Source organism: Leptinotarsa decemlineata, unplaced genomic scaffold, assembly GCF_025532065.1.
Source record: "Leptinotarsa decemlineata unplaced genomic scaffold, Ldec_3_MD MMD2_tig00026328_RagTag_RagTag, whole genome shotgun sequence".
NCBI lineage: Eukaryota > Metazoa > Arthropoda > Insecta > Coleoptera > Chrysomelidae > Leptinotarsa > Leptinotarsa decemlineata.
This window is the reverse complement of record NW_027412688.1, coordinates 30,245,468-30,266,596: the sequence shown is the minus strand read 5'-3', so window position 1 is coordinate 30,266,596 and position 21,129 is coordinate 30,245,468. Positions and strand designations below refer to the sequence as shown.

Below are 21,129 nucleotides of genomic sequence, written 5' to 3'. Positions count from 1 at the left end.
AAAATGGATTCTACACAATTGCATACTCAGATGAAATAGTTATCTTGCAGACCGGCAAATTTGTAAACACACTGTGCGATAGAGCGCAGGATGGTCTCAAATTAATAGAAACATGGTGTAAGGAACACTCACTGTCGATCAATCCCAAGAAGACTGAGATGGTCTTTTTTACCAGGAAAAAAAGTTTAACGGGCTTAAATCCTTCTGAAATCTTCAAAAGCAAACTAAACTTCTCTGAAGAGGTGAAATACCTTGGTACTATCCTCGACAAAAAGCTAACATGGAACTCTCATCTACAGAGTAGAGCAAAAAGAGCATACGTGGCTTATGAGCAATGTCGGAGGACAGTGGGACGCGCATGAGGTCTTTCACCCCGTGTGGATCTACACTGCAATAATAAAACCTATGTTAACGTATGGAGCCATTGCATGGAGACCGAAAGTTGTACAAGCAACGGCCATCCAAAAATTATATCAAATACAGCGACTGGCTTGTTAAAATATCACAGGAGCCATGAGAACAACACCAACCGCGGCAATGGAATCAATCACGGGTCTGACCCCTCTGGATCTGTACGCTAAAGAGGTTGCGTTAATGGCCATGGTACGATTGCGCACGGCTGGTGTAATCTTTGAAGTAGGAATGGGTCAATTGAGGCTGGGCAACAAGTGATGCAGTTGAACTCAGGTTTGTATTTAATGAACCCTACAGAATACAAATTAAGCAGAACACAGAGTCAGATGCTGCAAATGCAATACGGATTTATACAGACGGCTCAAACATCAAAGAAGGCTCAGGATGTGGAGTGTACTCCAAGTCACTAAGCATAAGGATTAAGTGGGGAATGGGAAGGAATACCAGCGTGGTCCAAACAGAACCGGCTGGTATCTCAATCGACACAAAAGAAATAAGCAAGAAAGGAATTTCTGGCAACAACATAATAATCTGCACTGATAGCAGACAAGCAGTATTAGCCTTGAACAGACAGCGTGTTACCTCAGGAGTAGTACTAGAGTGCCACCAATATTTAGCCAAAGCCTCGGTAGATAATAACATTATCCTGAGGTGTGTTAAAGGGCACGACAGGAGTGAAGGTAATCGCATTGCTGACTCTTTAGCCAAGGAAGCGGCTGGACTGAGAATTTCAGGACCCAGTGGTACCCACGGCCTGATTACTTCGACAATTGCGGAACTAGTCAAATGTTGCACCCATGCTCAATCTTTAAAGAGATGAGATGGTATCAAAGGATCACCTTGGGCGACCTTGGGAAGCTGGCGCCGAAGAAATATCTAGCGATGACCAAGAAAAATCTACGCCTTACAGTAAGATTTCTGACTAGTCACTGTCAACTAAGTAAACACCTCCATAATATGGGGCTAGTGGACACACCTCTATCCTGAAATTTTATATGTATCAACGCATTCTCTCTAGCGTCACCTTTTAGGGAGCGTAGCATTCTGCTAGTAGAAAAAATACGGAGGATTCGTCCGTTTTTTCGATGAATCTTTTTTAAACAGTTTCCGTTCCAATCACACAAATTTTACGAAAGAATTATATTGAAAATTTTTTGCCAAAAAAATTATCCTATCAAATTTGTCTATTTCTAGTCATGTGTATCGAAATAACCAATGAAACCATCATTACACTGATAACTACCCATGGATAGTTTTCACGGGTAGTTATCACTTATGTCATGACATTGCTAAGCAACCAACACAATAAAGTTGTTTGACATTTCAGTAATTCAATTTATTTCGAAAATGTCACTTCCTCGCTTTGGTGTTCAAAATGATGCGGCAATTGACAAAATCATTGAAGAAAATACACCAAAAAATACTGTCAATAGTAAAAAATACACTTGGATGGAAATCGTACTCTCGAAGAGCTTGCATTAATACTCAAGGATTGGGCGATTAATATGAGAAAAAAGGATAGCACAGAGTTTAAGGAGGCTACTGTTAAAACCGTATGGAATATAACAAGCAAATTATTACAAGAAAAGTATTACAAGGAGTATAATATCATGCTAGACCCCTTTAAAAGTGTTGCATTCAAACAAGCGCGGAATGCACGCGACGCAGCACGAAGAAATTTACAAACAGATCCCACTAAACGCAAAACAAGCTCAGTAGCATTAACTTCAAATGAAATGAGTAAAATTATAAACTTTTGGGATGAAAATACCCCTATAGGACTCCTACGCAAATTTTATCACATAGCAGCGGTGGAATTGGCTTGGAGAGGTGGTGAAGGTGCTGCTTGCTTAGTTGATTATTTTCATATCGAAAAGGACAACAATGGATCTCCAACTAATAGGATAGAATATAATCCAATTTTCAGTAAAACCTGCCAAGGGGGTTCAAAGAACTGCGCCTCTAGCAAATGGTTAGTTCAAAATAGTGATAACAATGCTTGTCCTGTCAGATTATTCATTAAATTATTATCAAAACGAGGCACAAATATCAAGACAAATAGACTATTTTTAAGGCCAAATCGTCACTGGAAGACAGGAAGCGATAACTGGTATGACAATATGCCTCTGGGTAGAAATATAATCAACGGATGGACGAAATCTTCTGCTGAAGCAATTGGCTTGGATACGAAACAGAGGAAAATAACCAATCACTCTAATAGAACAACTGCAGTCAGTCAACTAGCTAAGAGTGGAGTTCAAGAACAGCAATTGTTGAAAATTACTGGGCACAATAATGGAAATTCCATAAAACCTTATTTAAATATTGATCAGGAACATCATAACCAAATAATCAATAGTATGCGTGGAAACACCTATGCAGTAACCGAGGCAAATACAGCAAGATCAACGGAATATCATTATACGAATTGTTCTTTTAATAACTGTGTGTTCAATAAATAATTTTGTTCGAATTGCAAAAAATTTTCTCACCGAATATCCCTCGAACATTGATAAATAACTCATAATTTTATTACAACTTCCTCAAGCACGTTATTTTAGGTAGCATCCCCCCGCCTTCGACGTCGGGATGTTACCAAACAACGTGCTTTCGAAAACTGTGATAAAATTATTTCGTTAGTTATTAATTTCCTTGGGATATTATAGCTGATAATTATTTGATATTGTTTTTTCCCAGTATTCAATGAATGTGCAGTCTGAAACATACGGTTAAGTACAAGAAATTTTATTTATCGATTATCGGTGATGTTAATATGAAAAATGAGGTAAAGTTTTCAATAACTTTCGAAGGTTATTGAAACAACAATAAAAGTGATAATTACCACTCGATATTCCTTGTACAAAAATGAACAGCGTGAATTTTTTATCATTCTTACATACTTGAGAAAAGTGAGCAAACTATTAAAAAATCCAAAGGATTTGAAAAAAAAAATTAAGTTCCTTCAAAGCTGACTTTATCGTCATCTCTTTTTGTAAATGAAAATGAATAATTAGAAATATAGTCGCAGAGAATGAATATTTTATTGAAATCAATGAAACCTGTTAGTCGGATAATTCTTCAACAAAATGTTTGATTTCTAATTTTTATATCCAGCAACGTGAAAAAAATTAGCTCAAAACAGTCAAGAATCTATGTGTAGTCGATTTTCTGAAATAGTTTCATTCTCTTTCCAAACTTCTCATGATTTCTGAGCAAAAATATCCAGGTTGTACGCCTTATTTCAGTGGAATCAGTACCAAGTATGACCACAGTAGAATCTGCTCTGCTGATTCAGATGATCTTCCTGAAAATTAAAGAATGGTAAAATACTTGATCATAGTTTGGAATCTTCATATCACCATTCGTTTGCAAATATATGATACTGTGAAAACGAATTGCGTTAAAGATTGTGATTTCTCAGTAAGCAATTTCGTGAAAATTCACAAAACATCAAATCACTATCGTGGAAATTTCATGAATTTTCACTTGAATCTAATCAAATAACTTTCTAAAATGAACTACATAAAATATACAGATTTTCCAGGTTTTCTAGAAATTTTACTGTTTTCACATAAAATTGAAATATTTCTATGACATGATATCAACGACAATGAAGTTATTTATCATTGAATACAGAAGAAAAAATGTATTATAAAGAAGATTGGACGTCATTCTTGGTAACGAGTTATGTCACATGGACATTTTTCAAGAAGAACGGTTTTGGCTTTCTACTTGTCCATCTTCAGGAAGGAAGCAATCAATTTCAAAAAATTAATTTTTTTCAGAGATTTGTAGATCATGAAAAGAAGTGAATTTTAGACACAACCTGGAGGAAAAATCCTTCTCGGAACAGCTACTTTTCTAAAAATATACCCTTTTCAAATCAATTATATTTTTCAGTTCAAAAAATACTGGGAATTCAAACTTTTCATGTATACTTAACTCAACTTTGATGACTTATTTAATGTGGGAGAAAAAAAAAGGCTTCTCCATATGGAGAAACTAGATATTTATTATTGAACACTGAATTGCTTCTATCTTTGTTTTTGATATATGGTTTGTATATATGATTTGAAAATTTTCAAAAGACGTCTTCACATTAGCGAAATGATGAAATGATTGAATTTCTGTGGATTCCATTGTATTGAATGTTTTCTGTACACAAAACTTACCTTATGATTTCTCTTGTAGCAGTCCATATACATTCTCCTCGTATAGTTATTCTTAGTTGCAATATAGCATGGGAAGGAAATATTGGCAAATGTGGGGGTTTGGTATGTGATTTCTCTAGGCTCAGTGAAATATTTTGCTTTGCTGGATCTATCTTTGCAAGCATCTGCCTCATCGCTGTTTGTAGCCAAGAATAACAGATTGGTATTGGGTATTTTATCAATGACATATGGCCTGAAATAGAAAAATGGCATGAGTAGAGTATTCGGTGAAGAGTCAAATCCAAATGACACAAAAATGATATCATTTGTCTGTGAAGTTTTTCAGCATGCTTCTTCTTCCCTAGTATATAAATATTGAAAATTTGTTGAAGAAGGTATACAACAGTTTGAAATTACCCAAAGATAGTAAGAAATCTTTATAATCATAAGAGATTCTTTAAGATGTATCTGTGGGAAGGGGGTGAGTGTAGGCCCACATCACTTAGGTCACATGTGACCCATTGTACATCCTCCCGAGGAGTTGTCCTCCTAGGTCATTGTCCATCCTGTCATTTCCAGGAGAGGTGCAGAGGTATCTGGAAGACATCTCCTCTATATCGGCAGGTGTTGGTCAAGACTCGCCGAACACACACTCTCTTATTGACGATAACTCCGGATATTCGCATTAGACATGCCTGACAGTTTCATCTTCCTTTTCACATATCCTTCAAAAAGGTGTGTCCACTAGCTCCATATTATGGAGGCGTTTCCTTAGTTGACAGTGGCCAGTCAGAAATCCTACAGTAAAGCGTAGATTTTTCCTGGTCATCTCCAGTAATTTTTTCAGCGCCAGCTTCCCAGAGTCGCCCAGGGTGATCCTTTGATTCCATTGTATCTCTTCAGAGCTTGAGCATTGGTGAAACGTTTGACTAGTTCCGCAATTGTCGAAGTCATCAGGCCGTAGGTGCCACTGGGTCGTAAAATTCCTAGTCCAGCCACTTCCTTGATTGAAGAATCGGAAATGCAATTACCTTCACTCCTGTCGTGCCTTTCAATCCAACTCAGGATAGTGTTATTATCTTCCGAGGCTCTGACTGAATCTTGGTGGCACTCTAGTACTAGCTCTGAGGTGAAACGTTGTCTTTTCAAGGCTAATAGGGCTTGTCAGCTATCAGTGCAGATTGTTATATGCCAGAAATTATTTTCCTGGTTATTTCTTTTGTGGCGATTAAGATACCAGCCAGTTCTGTTTGAACCACGCTAGTATTTTTTCCCATTCCCCACTTAATCCTTAGGCTTAGTGATTTGAAGTACACTCCACATCCTGACCTTTCTTTGGATTTTGAGCCGTCTGTACATATGCGTATTGCATTTGTAGCATCTGATTCGTGTTCTGTTTGATTGGTATTTTGTAGGGTTTATTGAACAGAAATCTGGGTTCAATTGCATCACCGGTTGCCTGCAGCAGAGGTTGTGCAGTGAGCGCTTCTCGCCATAGGCTCAGCCTCAATTGACCCATTCCTACTTCGAGGTTTACACCAGCCGTAGGCAATCGTAACATGGCCATTAACGTAACCTCCAGACCAGTAATTGATTCCATTGCCGTGGTTGGTATTTTCCTCATGGCTTCTGTGATGTTTAAACAAGCCAATCGCTGTATTTGATATAATTTTCAGATGACCGTTGCTTGTAGAACTTTCGGTCCCCATGTAATGGCTTCATACGTTAACTTACGTCTTATTATTGCAGTGTAGATCCAGGTGACCACACGGGGTGAAAGACCAAATGCGTGTCACACTGTCCTCCGACATTGCTTATAAGCCACATATGTTTTTTTTGCACTACTCTGTAGGTGAAAGTTCCATATTAGCTTTCTGTAGAGGATAGTACCAAGGTATTTTACCTCTTCAAAGAAGATTAGTTTGCTTTTGAAGATTTCGGGAGGTTTCAAGCCCGATAAACTTATTTTCCTAGTGAAAAGGACCATCTCAATCTCCTTACACCATGTTTCTATCAATTTGAGCCCATTCTGCGCTCTATCTCACAGTGTGTTCACAAATTTGCCGGTCTGCATGATATCTATGTCATCTGCATGTGCAATTGTGTAGAATCCATTATTGTTGAGGTGATTAACCAGGATATCCAGAACTATGTTCCAAAGAAGGGGTGATAAAACCCCTTCCCGTAGATATTTCCTCATGTCCAGTTCTGTCACGGTGATATTTTCTACATTGATACTTATTGCTCTACTAGAGAGCATCTTGAGTATCCATTCTCCCACTACATCTTTAAGACGTATATCCCAAAAGATATTCTCGGTTAAATTGCAATTTTTTCCCACGATCATGATATTATTCACTTCACAATTCAAAGAATTTGTGAATTTCAATAATTTCATGTTAATTTCCAGAAAAGTTCTTTGAATAATTTTAGGGCAATTTCTGTGTTACCAGTGGTTGGAGTTGATCGAATTTCTTGAGAGAAACATGTAATTCAATGGTTGGTTTAGATTTCAGAGGGCAAGAAATACAGAGGCAATAATTTTGAAAATCAAAACTGAAAACAAAGGAAGGAAAATAATTATGTTCAGTGATTTTAGACCAAGGCAGGTTTCCATTAACCGTTAACCAGCTGTCATACCCCTACAAACGACAACCCTCAGAAGTCTTAGCTTGTGAGAGCTGAGGATTCACGAGGTCTCACCTTTTAACTTGTGATTCCTAACACAGGATGAAGTCCATCATAAAATTTGAATGTAAACGCTTCGAAATGGTTTCAAAAACTTTCGGAAAACGGGCAACAAATGATGGAAATTGCGAGTAGTGGAAGCTTGAAACAATGTTTCTCCTACAGTTACCCCACGGAGCATATTCATTTCAACTTCTGAAAATTTCCATTTAATATACTATTGTAAATCATGCCCCAAAGAAAATAACGCCAGCCGTTACTGGTAACCATAAACCAGTTGTGACGTAGCTAAGAGCGCGCGAATGTACGATGTTCGCTGCTGCTCTAGATGACACGAGAATAATGCTGTCGTCTTCGATGGAATTCCGAGCAATGTTCCGGGGCCTTCGATTGACAAATATAAGTGTCATCCACTCGCACATCGAGTCAGTCAAGTGAAAATTACAGTGCGGTAGGCGAAGCGATCTAGTAAGGCGATAGATAGTCTCAGTTGGAGTGTTTGGTGTATTCAAAGTGAAATAAACTTAGGTTTGATTATTGTTCAGTGTAGTCAATTATTGGTCAACCCACGGGGGAAACGTAACAATACTCTACTCTGTTTTACTATTCAACTTTCCTATTGGTCAAAACAGTGTTTATATTTGCCTTCACATCTTTCACTGTATCAAACTCAGTTTCTTTCAATGCTTCCTCCGCTTTCGGAAAAATGAAATAATGACAAGCAGCTAGTTCTAGTTAGCACAGTGAATAATCCATCATAGGGATTCCATGCTTGGCCAAAAAGAGATCAGTGCTGCTGTATGGACTGGAACATTGTCCCGATGAAACATCTACGAATTGCTCCTCCATAGCATTGGTCGATTTCTTTTCACTTTTTCATGGAGAGTAGCTGAAACCTTAAGATGATTTCTTTCATTCACCTATGAATTTCATGGATGTCGATAAAAACAATGGGGTTCTGTGAGTGAGTCATTTTCGATGCCATCTTTTGAAACCGTTTTTCATGACATACATTCATCCCCATATACGTTTAATAAGAGAGAACAGATCTGGAAAGTTGACGTTATCACCCTGCTGACTTGGATTTATTTTCTACTTCACGATGGAGGGCAGATACAAAGTATAATACTCACAAAAGCTGTGGCACAAGTGAAAAAGCTAGTGAATGGAATTTGAAGGAGGTATGTCGGGCGACTTGGCAATATGGCATTTGACCTTGAGGCTAGAACCTAGTACTTGCAAGCGTAAGGATCGTCAAAATCGTAAGATTGAAAAACCATAAGGATCACAGGATCATAAAAATAGGAGAATCGTAAAAAGCATACGATCATAAAAAAGCATAAGAACCAACCTCTTATATCATGAAAACAGAAATACATTTGACACAAGAAAGAGATAGTCTTCGATGTGTCTGGCTGTAGTGTGACTATTACAAATTCCTTGATTTTCCTTTTTTGGTTTCTGGAAATATCATTTCGATCAGAAGTTGTTTGGTTCAGTGCATTGAACCCTGGAGTGAGACCTTGTATTCCGTTATCAATCCTATTAAGGCCATAATTGGAAAGAGTAAATTATTCCAAAACATTGACATTCTAATTTCTTCATACCTCGATCATTTATTTTCAACAATGATTCAGAATTTTTTGGTAATCAATTCATTTCAAGGTTGGAGATGCAAAACCCTATTGATAATCTCAAGTAAACAATGTTTCTTTTTCTACTGGTATTATGGAAGTGTCTTTTATCCCAGTATAACTCAGTTGGTCTACAGTGACAAGTGTAGAAAAGAGATACAGTATTCCTGGTAACTTCTGTAGATGGCGTCTAAATAATAGTTTTCAATTTGGTAATCCTTTTCAGCACTTATGACTGGATTTCCATAAAAATTAAGCATCGACCTGCGCATTTTCCTCCGCAAATCAAGATTTAGTGATTCCAACTGGGCACATGCACCACTTTCTTGTTCAATATCAAGAACCGAGTGGGTAACGTTACGTAAACCAGCCAGGGAGTATATAGAACATCACCATGCAATTTATCTGTGATTTCTCATTAAAAATTACTGATGTTTTTGAAGAGAGCTAGTTTCAACAAGATGGCTACTGTTAACTGAATTATCATGGAAAAATGCATAGTAAAACCGTACTTACCAACTACATACAAACTTGATGCCTGTCCTGAAGGGACTCGTAGGAAACTTCTGGTGTTTATTCACGTTGAACAGATATCTTTCCTGGTCGCATGGGGTCGGTACTGTTTTCACAATCTCTAGTTTATTGAAAGCTATCATGTCTGGTTTGTTACTTATATATCTGGTATCATCAGATACTACCAAATTTATGAAAAACAAAACCAAGTTCACCAACCAATTTTTCACAGAGGCAAAATGGTCCAGTACCTGAGAACATATTGAATTGTGCAAATGATTGGTAACAGACAATTTTAAAAATACTCACGATAAACACAGTGGAAGCTGTAGTGGGTTTGGATGTAGCAGCGCTTCTAGCGGCTGCCTCTTTCGCTGCTTTTTTTGCAGCAGCCAAATTTTCAGCTGCTTTTTGCTTTCTCTTCAGTACTCTTTCCTCTTCGGGCAAAGGCTCGGGAGGTTCTTTTTGACAGATAGCTTGATAATCAAACATTCTTGTAGTGATGTAGACGCCATCTTCTATCAAATCATTCATGATGTCTGGTCTTATGTCTCCTAGATATCGACCTATGTACTCTGGTTCGTCGCTGAGAACAATGTAGGCATTGTTATCCAGTATGTAACAGTCTAACTCCTCCTGCTTGCATGTTATCCTGCATTTTTCATCACTTCCACACTGGAATTTAGTGAAAGGATCGTAATCTGAAGAAATCGTATCAGTTTTTTTGGCAAGCAAGTGACTTGAATTTATAGCAGTATGATGAATTTTCGTAACTCTCGACCGACGTACTTTTTCTTTCCAGATGAAATGATCAGATAGTTGAATTATTTAAGAAATTATAATAGTAGAAAAAAATTCAATATGCTTTCATTTGCATTCATTTTTTTTTTAGTTTTTCAATTTCCACAACTACACAAACAGTCTTATGCTTCTTCCATAAGTTTTTTGAAGTATTTTTTGGGAAAGAAAGTTTTTGGCTTTCTACTACTCCATCTGATACAAAAAAATGGATGAGAGAATCTTCCAAAGAAAGTGTTCATATAGAAGTATTTGTTTCGAAAGAATTTTTTCTTTCGTGTGATTCAATGTTTATATGAAAGTAGCTGTTTCAGGAGGACTTTCTTTCAGTTTGTGTCTGAAAGTTACTTCTTTGCATGATCTACACATCCATGTATAGAGTTACTTATTTTCAAATTGATTAATCCTTCCTTCCTTTGGAAGATTCTCTCATCCATTTTTTTGTATCAGATGGAGTAGTAGAAAGCCAAAAACTTTCTTTCCCAAAAAATTAATCACCCCTAAAAATATAACCCTTTTTTGAAGTAGTTCAGAAACAAATCGTTCACCAAATTGTATAAGATCTATACTGAATCAGTGAATCACTTTTTCCTGTTATTATCAGTGATAACTCTAATATAGTTATTAAACTGCGAAAACGGACAATTTTTTACCTTCCATACGGAAATTTATAAAAAGGAAAGCTACATGAATTTTATTTATTTGAAAGATGTTTGAGGATGATTTATAAGGAAATGGTGTTTAGGAAAACCATCAGCGTTAACTACGTGAGACATCATTATTCATAAATAATTCCAATCTGTCTTCTAAATCTACAAATAATGATGTTTGGCTTCAATTTCTTCTTAATTTCACAAAGAAAATGTGATCTGTACCATAAAATGTTATCTGTTGCAGTAGGAATAGTAGCTATTTGGGGAGGTATTCGGGGATGCCAAATTCGCACATTGTTTCTTTCCGTCAGCTAACATTTCCAAGCTGCAGTATTGCCAACTTTCATATTTGTTCCTCTCAAAATCACCCATAACCATGAAAAAATATCACAAAAAATGAAGAGTGATTATGTTGATTCTCCTACAAGTCCTCAACAATTTCATCAAAAGATGATTGATCGTATAAAGAACCTCATTACATATATCCTTGAAGACATACAATCTTTCAAACTTGTACTAATATAAATCATATTCAAATATCATCTGTTTCCTACCTTTGTAGTTATCTCATTGTATATTTCATACATTTCTCTATGATTGAACTGCAAACCAACAACTGCCACTGGAGTCTTCAATTTTCCTTTTGAAGCAAAAATTGCTTTCGTGCTGGAAATCATCGTATTGTTTTCATATCCTGGAAGAAGTTATCCATATTTTCATATATAACATACACTGTATATCATGTAATGGAAAAGTAAAGCTATATAGGGTGTAACTAAATAAGTGTAAAACATTTGAGAAGGTGATTCCTCATCGAAAAACAGATAGGATCTGGAATACTCCCTCCCGAAGAAGCTATCAAAGATCCAGGGGTGACGTTCGATAGCAGGTTAATTATTAATTAATTTCGATTCACTGAAGACCATATTATCCAAAATTGAACAAACCATCATCTAGCTTACTGTCTTCATTTCATGTTATTTACAAATGATAATCAATTAATATGTCATCTTTTTTTTCTTAGTTCAATCATATATGTCAAATCCATAATATGTCAATATATTGTTATATAATATATATAGTTTAAGTAGCCTTTATTTATACTGCATTATTATATTATATATTGTTCTCTAAATGGATTAATCTGTTGGGAAATACATTTTGTTTCTCTTTCTTTCCACAAAGTTTACAAATTACTCACCAGAAGTTTCGAACGGCACAGAGTAAATGAATATATCTTCATTCTCAAAATTCAGTTCCACAGCCCTTCTATACCAATCCTCATCGATGGCTCTGTTGTTCATCTTAGCAAAGCTGTCTTTATCGGTTTCTTGGATGTGGTCTTTATCTACGAAATTCCTCCACCTCGTCAAGCCTGAATAGGTGGCCAAGAACACTTTGTGTACTTGATAATCCAAGATGTATTTGTCATCTTCTCTTTTGTCAATTCCTCCATAGTCGTCAAACCATTTTGTTACTTCCATGTCGTAGTATAAAGATTTCAGGAGTTCGGCTACAAAAATGAATCATCTCATCGTTTGTTTCTCATCAGAAGTGATCAACACTATATTTTTTCCCATGTGAGCAATCGAGGTTACGTAGTTAGAAAGTTAAATTTTTCAAGTATGATATTTGAAGGTTACTCGGAAAATTTGAAATATTCAACTTGGAATGGTATCGCACATCAAGAAGGAAGAGAGTTTCAAATGATGATACTTTCTTTCAATACAGTTTGGTGCAAATTCAGTACTGCTGCTTTTAATGAAGTTGCACATACTTTCACAAAATAGTAGTACTTTAACTCTGATTGATGATGCAAAAAAAATTGAGATGGCATATTTGAAATTTTGAGTGAAATGTCTTCTTGTGATGAAAATCTGTAATTGATTTTGTTTTGGCTCTGAATTGTCATCGATATAGTCAATTGAAACAAAAATGAAATCTGTACAGAACATTGAAGGGACCCAAGGGAACCACCCCTTGAAAGAATTTTGGATTCATCTGGACTTGTCAAATACTTCTCAGCAGGAGCTTTCAGGTGAGGAGTTTCTAATTTTTTATCCATTTTGTTCTTTGAATATCCCTGCTGAACAGTCGGGAGAGTGAAGTCAGGTGACCTGAAACGCCTTTAAATAAAACCATGCATTCCTCCTGATGGATCACTGAATTTCAGATTAGCATTAGCAAAATCAAGAAGTCATAACTAATCAGTGAGTTGTTTCTTGTTTTATTTGATCATGATGTGTATCAGAACGAGTGCTGAGAAAATAATCTCCGCTTGTTACATCCATTGGTGGTTAAATTATATCCAATTTCGGCGATTCTTTCTTGAGTTAGAAGCCTCACCGATTCAGTGATCAAAGAACGAGACAGGATCTTATTTGAAAGGATGACGCAATTCAGTAGCTTACAGTATCTGTTCAGATACTCACATTTTTAAAATACAGTTGGAAAACCTTTCAGTAACAAGGAATTACCGTCCAAAACTGGAAAAAAAATTATCAATATGATCAATAGAACAACTGGAGTCCCACAAGTTGAACTGGAGTCAGATAGGAGTCAGTATCAGGAAGTTACATCAGCATTGTTGTACTCTATACGCTCTTTACAGAAAGGAAGCCGAGGAAAACTTGATACACAATTACTAAATTCTAGACAACTGGTAAGATATAGAAATATTCAAGCATGAAACAGTTTCAACAGGTACGATACTCCTAACCTAAATATAACATCCACTTTGGCACTAAGCTTCTATTATATTTGTTTTGATAGTTTTTGAATGATGAATGTTTCAAATCACCCTCCTTTAGTTATTTAAGATGTTTCTAGATACTGAATAACTTGCCACTGAAGCCCTCAAAAACTGTATAGGTATCAGTAAGTCATAAATCGAGTATTGTATTTGTAGTAAGCAAAATGAATATATCAAGAACTTACATTTCTCGTTACTGCTGAAAGCGTCTCTTATTTTATCTTCAGGAGTAGAACCTCTACACCGTTTGCAGTATACCCTGTAATAAGGTGAATATTATGATGTTCAGTTGACGAAAATAAGCAATATTGTTATTATCACAGTCGAAATATTGTAATTCCTTGCAAACATCTGTGAAGTTTCTTATGATTTGTATATTTCAACATTGAGTTTTCAATTGAAAAGACATTCGTTCTGAAGTTTCTTGATTGGTTTCAATGAGAGGAATGTGTGACCATTTTCCATAGTGATATTAGATATTGAATTTTGAAATATATTTTTGGGAAAAAAAGTTTTTGGCTTTCTACTACTCCATCTTGATACAAAAAAAGAAGGATGAGGGAGTCTTCCAAAGAAAGGAAGGAAGTAACTCTATACATGGATGTGTGGATCATGCAATATACAAAGTATTTCAGTGGTTCAACATTTTTTATTCTGAATGAAATTCCAATTGTTCCAGTAAGTTGTCTCCATGATACATTTTCATTCAGAATAATACCAAGAAATTCAGCATTGAGAAAGTATTTGATAGTTTCACTATGGAATTTGATCGGATCTGGAATATTTCAATCGATTATTTTTGAAGTCATTCGATTTCCGGTGGTATTTGGAGTGACTTCAGATGATGTGCAAAATTGTAAACATCAAGTACACACATTGAATGAATATTGAGAATTGTGAAATTGCTGTGAATTGAAAAATTCATTATGAATCTCAATGCAAAATGAAAATTGACAGATACCAAGTCGTTAATTTATATTTTTTGTTTTGTCAATGAATTTATCATTTTATATTTACCAATCTGGATGTGCTTTCCATAAAGACGATGTAAGTAGATATGAAGTTGACTCCACTGGAGGATATTCGAGTTTTGACTTAATGACGATGTCGAATCCATATTTGTCTGGAAGAACCACCCCCAGAGTGAAAGGACCAATCGGAGAAAAATAATAATGCCTTTTTGCTAACATGACGCGTCTCTAAAATAATAACTGTTGTTTTAGTCGTAAACAAACTCGGGATATAATGCAAATACAAAACGGAAAGGAAAATTCACAACAAAAACGATATCCATCATTAGAACCACGTGGAATAGAAAAAATGTAACAGCGAAATCAATGAATCACATTTTTCATTCTACTCGAAATTTGCTATTCCTATAATATATGAACATTGGGATTCCAAAACAATACTTACATTGTCGTCGAGAGGATATTTCACGTCAAATGTTACAGTAGCACTTTCATTCTGGTTGACAAGCTTTTCTCTGAACTGCAACAGAATTTCGTTGAGAATGTTATGCGATCTACTGATAATTACTGAAATAAAACAATTCATAAACTAGAATTTATTTGAAAAATGTTTTCTATCACAGAAAACAAGGTTTTTTCATAAATGCCACGAAATTTGGCATCTCTCCAATTAGTAATTTGTAGGCGGCTCTCACATTAAGTAAGCAATTTCCGGAGTTTCATGTATTTCAAATGAATTTTATTTGCATTATTACTATAACACTTACCAATCAACGGATGACTTAATATATAGAGTAGTTAGAAAAATAAACCAATGGTGTTGAGTGCAACAAAAAAAAGCTCTCATTCAATAATCTGACGATTTCGATCTGAACTCGCAGCCATTATTATAATATGCAAAAATATTCGCCATTTTAAAATACTCGAGCGCGTCAGATTGAGATATATATGGTTCATCTTTATGTTTTAGACGTGCTGTCTCATAATCTGACGATTATCTAAAGGGATTCACTTAATCTGACAAAAACAATATTTTTTATAATTTGTTTTCAATTCATTGAACTCAATTAATTGAAAAGCCCAGGAAAGAGCATGCATATAAATTAGTGTATGTTTTTTAAGTAGAATACTTGTATTTATGAGAAAATTATTTTAAGAAAACGCTCAAAAAATTTAATTTGTTATAATCAATTGATTTATTAATGAGGGAAAAAGAAATGAAACATTCTTTGTTTTTTATCACTTTCATTTGTAACTAACGTTACTGCAGTTTCGCCCTATGAGGACATTTTCAAACTTATATATATTATATATTGTTTGAAAATGCCCCTATATATTGTATAAGTTTGAAAATGTCCTTATAGGACGAAACTGCAGTAACGTTAGTTACAAATAAAAGTGGTAAAAAACATAGAAAGTTTCATTTCTCTTTTCTTCATTATGATTTCCTACCACGTAGTAACGGCTTCATCCATCAATTAATTGATTAATTAATCATCATCTTCATCACGAACGAGTCTCTGTGATCAGCTGTGATGGCGTCATGGCAACAGAATTCAGAGTGGGGACGGAGTGAGAGAGTAATAGATAGAGAAAAAGTGAATAAAGAATAGAGGAATAGAATGAATAGAATGAATAGGAATAGAATGTATCACACAGCTAAACACATTAAACTTTATCGGAGAATTTTTGTGGAAATCGTCAGATTATACATTTTTCGTTTTCCATGAATTATTTCCTTCAAAATAAAACAAAAAAAAAGACTAAAAGACTAAGACTGAAAGACTAAAAGACTAAAAGACCCAAATACTAAAAACCTTAAAAGACTAAAAAACAAAAATACTTAAATACTGAAAGACTAAAGTACTAAAAGACTAAAAGACTAAAAGACTAAAAGACTAAAAGACTAAAAGACTAAAAGACTAAAAGACTAAAAGACTAAAAGACTAAAAGACTAAAAGACTAAAAGACTAAAAGACTAAAAGACTAAAAGACTAAAAGACTAAAATACTAAAAGACTAAAAGACTAAAAGAGTAAAAGATTAAAAGACTAAAAGACCAAAAGACTAAAAGGCTAAAAGACTAAAAGACTAAAAGACTAAAAGACTAAAAGACTAAAAGACTAAAAGACTAAAAGACTAAAAGACTAAAAGACTGAAAGACTGAAAGGCTGAAAGACTAGAAGACTGAAAGAGCAAAAGACTGAAAGATATAAGAGATATAAGTGAGCGGATATAAACGCAGTAGTGGACCAGTGAACTATAGAAGTACGTTTACACTCGTCAGCAGAATAACCTCTCTTAGGTTAGATCTGAGTTTTGAATATGATACCTCGAAGATACCAAACTTAATGATATTTGCGTATTTATTATACTTTGAGCAAATTCTGTCAATGGGGGATTTATGTTAATTGACATGAAAAGTAGTTTGTCGCGGACGAATACCTGGCAGCGGAACATAAAAGCAGATTTGACTGGTGAGAAAGATGCTATCTACATGGTCATTCAAAATTTTTCCTAAGAAAAGTATACTCTTTATAACTCTTCTGTTTTCCAGTAATTCTATGTGGAATTCATCTCTGATCGGTCCATACGATATGAAATCTGGCGAATGTCCGTATTTTTTAAAATACAAACTATTTCAAAAATGTATTTTGTATTGTTTCTGGGATCTGCTTTGATTTTTTTTGTGGTTTGATTTCCATATAATACTTGCATATTCTTTTACTGCATATTGTATTAAACAAATATTTCATACTGTTTATGTTTTTGAATTCGTAAGGGGTACATTTTAAAAAACCTCAGTCTTTTATTAGCTTTAGTAGTAATATTTTGAAAATGCCAGTTGAATTTCAGGTCACTTTGGAAAAGGACCGTGAGGTCACGTATTTCTTGAACTCTTTTTGAAATTGCATTCTGCATTATAGGTATTTAAATGTATATACCATATATCTCAGTTTTTCGTCATATTATTTATATGCGTGTTCCACTTCAAGTTACTCTCAAGCGTAATACATAAATATTTAACTGTGATTTGAGTTGTACTCTATCATCTGATATTCGAACATCTATAGATGAATAGTTGGGTAGCTTGTGAAAGGTGTATACATGGTTGGACCGAGCACTGTTCCCTTGGGAACCTTATATCTTATAGTTCTGTTAGTACTCATTTCATCATTAATACTTACGCATTATTTTCGATCTTCAAGATAGCTTTTCATCGATCGAAGTGTAATCCCTCTAAATCCGATGTTCTCGAGGGTTTCTAGAAAATCTAGATGGCTGACAGTATCAAACGCTTTTGCGAAATCAATGAATAGACAAATGATGGGCTCCTTCGAATATAAAGCGTTTCTCGTAGATTTTAGAGATATTTGAGAGAATCGATATGAGCCTGTAGTTTGATACAGCAAACCCGTCTCCTGATTTATAAATTGGTTTGATTACAGCAATTTTTAAGGAATCAGGAATTATTCCACTCTCGAGAGATTTGTTTATTAAGTATGTAAAGGATTAAGCAAGACTATGAACATTCTTTGAGTGTGCTCGATCCAATTTCATCCATCCCTGGTGCCTTGTTTGATTTTAATTCTTTGATGAATTTAATCACTTCGTACTCCTCCGCAGAATATTTCCGACTCACTTGATATTTATTCTCATATTATGAATAAAGTCACACAAAACCAATGTGAATTGCAACCTATATGTTATTTTTATGTATAAACTGTATTCATGCGAAGTTTCATTTAAATCCGTTCAGTCGTTTAGGCGTGAAAGAGCCACAAACATACATAAATTCATCTTCTTAAACTTTCACATTTATAATATTAGTATAGACTTATATGGACACTGAATATGTACCTTCACTATAGAATCTCCAAATATCCGTGGTTCATTTTGATCATTCAATATTTCTACCTCCAATATGTCCACCCTGTTGAAGGTTGGTTTGAGAATGTTCTGGAACTGAGAATAAAAACAATAAAACTCTTATATTTTATTCACCAGAATAGTCAGAATAGTGCTTCTGAGAAAAACAAACACGATTGGTAAGTATACTTTTTCAACAGTCTTAGCAATTGTGTTTGTTATCATTACCATTTTGCCAATATTAATATATTCATGATCTGGGACATCAAATTTCAAAGTTATGTTTCATTTTCTGGATAAGTCAGCGACAGAGCTAAAAAGAAAAATTTTAATGTAATGCAAACTTGTAATTCGTTGATTGGATACTTTGGAATTAAGGGTACCAAAAAGTAAAACGGAAGTAATTTTTTTTCATTTTGGCAAACTGATCACTACAGAAATCGTAAACAAAACCTTTTTTAACAAAATTTCCCGATGAATGTTTTTGTTGTATTCTGTTGTTACCTCTGCTCGGTGGTCTGGATGGAACAAAACATATCCATTATTTGTGACGATGAAAGCATATCCATTCACACCCAGCTGAAAAAAAAAATGAACACTGTAGAAATCATTTATAATACATAAGGTGATAACGTTTGAATTCATAAGACTAATTAATATAAAAGAACAAAACCAATTGGACAAAAGTCTTTTTTGGAATTGAAAACTTCTTATGGGAGGTATATGATGGAATTGTCGTTTCGAAAAAACACTTTATTGTGATATTTTCACTAAGCAGTTTTACAAAAACGAAACACGTGTTTCGACATACAATGGCTTTTTCGGGAGTGTCTTTAGTGAAAACACGCCCGGGCGTGTCAGTCCGAGGTAGTGTCCATCATCAACATGAATTTGACTGATAGGGGTCAATCTATTAACCTACATTGTAAGTGTGTTGAGACTAGCCTAAACGAATTGTTCTTTTGGATAATTTAATTTATAGACAGTCTTCAACTATGCCCCCTCACTATAAATGAGGTTTTTTCCTTAAACGAGGAATATGCGGTTGGTTACCTCGTTCACGGGCAGATGGGGCGATGAAAAATATGTTGTTTGTCGTTCTCTTCAGCTCAGTTTGAGGATTGAAAATCTGAAAGGAGTTCGATTTTAGAATATCCTCAGTTAAAAGGGGAAGGAGGCCAGGCTTCAACCTGAATAAAATCAAGATGATTAACGTCATTTTAGAATATGTAATATCATAGACTTCATGTTGATGATGGACACCACCTTGATCTGACGAGTGGCCAAATAGATTGAAACCGGTCTGCAAGTGTGTTCCAATAATTGAAAATCGATTCTGGTAGTTGGATTGCCAACAGCATATGCAGGAATCACGTCTGTGAAGAATTTTGCACTGACACCTGTCGGATATAATCCAACGCCCTTCGTGGTATTAGCCAGGGGAGTAGTTGTTTTCTGAAAGGTGTCAGTCCATTAACTTTCAGTGTAGGTGGGTTGAGATTGGCCTGGATGAGTTGTTGTTTGAGATAATTTGATTTACAGTCTGTCTTCAAGTATGCCTCCTTACTATAAGTGATATTTTTTGAATTTAAAAAGTGACTAACAGGGTTACCAGAAAAGTTTCTTTCTTTCTGCACCGGTATAGAGTTCTCCATTACAATCTGATCTGATATGAAACAAGTGTTTATATGTACATTGTGCAGAAGACTTTTAGAATTTTCAATATTACAAAGATCTAGTATGGATATCATTTCTCTTATGTTTTTTACTGGATATAAAACTACATTGAAGATGATGCTCGCATGACAAAATATATCTTCATATGAGACACATCCGCCTTATTTTCCTATATTTTGAGGGTTCACAAACTTTCGTGATTTTCTGTTTACCAGATGATTTTTCTCATTTTTCGAATTATTGAGAGTTTTACTGAATATACCCGGAAGATCTAAGTTAAGTTAGGTTGGATTAGTCGAGGATTCATGAGGTGCAGATTTATAAGCCACGGTGATTGAGACATATTTAAAACATATCTAAACAGCCTACTATAGTGGTACCATACGACATTTAGACAATATTTTTTTGACTGTGATGTCCAGGAGAATATGAATCTCCGCTGTGGAAATATCCCAAGTGTAAAGTAGCCATAATAAACCCTTGCGGGTTGCGGTGGAGGGTCGAATAAACCCACTCACTTTTGACCTGACCTGAGCGTCAAGTAGCACAAGTCTAATTTGTATTACGAGTATTCTTCACAGTAGAGTAGTGTGTTGTCCTGAATGACACTCGATCGTGAATGGAGAATCTCAGTTTAACCCAATGAGCTTTTCGAGATACTCACCCGCTCGAACGGAATCAATGCTTTGAAAAGATGGAGTGGGACGTCAACTCCGGCTACCCCGACAAGCTCATACTGAAACGAAAAATGTAAAGTATAAAACATATTGAAATTGAAAAAAAATTTGAGACGTTCAGTTTGTTGGGTTATTTCGGTTGTCAGAATGTGAGGAAAGGAAATTGAGCTATGACAGTTGTAACAGTTTGCGCATGGATATTTCTTTTTTTTAATAATAGAAGTAAAGTTAGTTTTATCCAACACGATGCTGCGAGCAAGAAGATCAAATCTTTCTCAACAGAACCATGATGCAAGTAGACTACGGAATTCTGTAAATCAATCCTTTGTAGT

At 35.2% G+C, this 21,129-nt stretch overlaps 1 protein-coding gene across 1 annotated transcript in view; it reads right to left on the bottom strand.

Moving 5' to 3' along the window:
- Positions 1-3,435: 3,435 nt before the first annotated feature.
- The window catches only part of LOC111503968 (voltage-dependent calcium channel subunit alpha-2/delta-3), a 51,336-nt gene continuing 33,642 nt past the window's right edge, over positions 3,436-21,129 (bottom strand). The window contains exons 12-23 of the mRNA XM_074182077.1: positions 20,785-20,856; positions 18,948-19,022; positions 18,435-18,539; positions 15,020-15,094; positions 14,621-14,802; positions 13,789-13,862; positions 12,053-12,364; positions 11,406-11,545; positions 9,710-10,075; positions 9,404-9,651; positions 4,587-4,818; positions 3,436-3,718 (exon numbers count right to left, since the gene is read on the bottom strand). Of these exons, the coding sequence (XP_074038178.1) occupies positions 3,665-3,718; positions 4,587-4,818; positions 9,404-9,651; positions 9,710-10,075; positions 11,406-11,545; positions 12,053-12,364; positions 13,789-13,862; positions 14,621-14,802; positions 15,020-15,094; positions 18,435-18,539; positions 18,948-19,022; positions 20,785-20,856 (1,935 nt within the window). The 3' untranslated portion in view covers positions 3,436-3,664. The remainder of the gene's footprint in view (positions 3,719-4,586; positions 4,819-9,403; positions 9,652-9,709; positions 10,076-11,405; positions 11,546-12,052; positions 12,365-13,788; positions 13,863-14,620; positions 14,803-15,019; positions 15,095-18,434; positions 18,540-18,947; positions 19,023-20,784; positions 20,857-21,129) is intronic.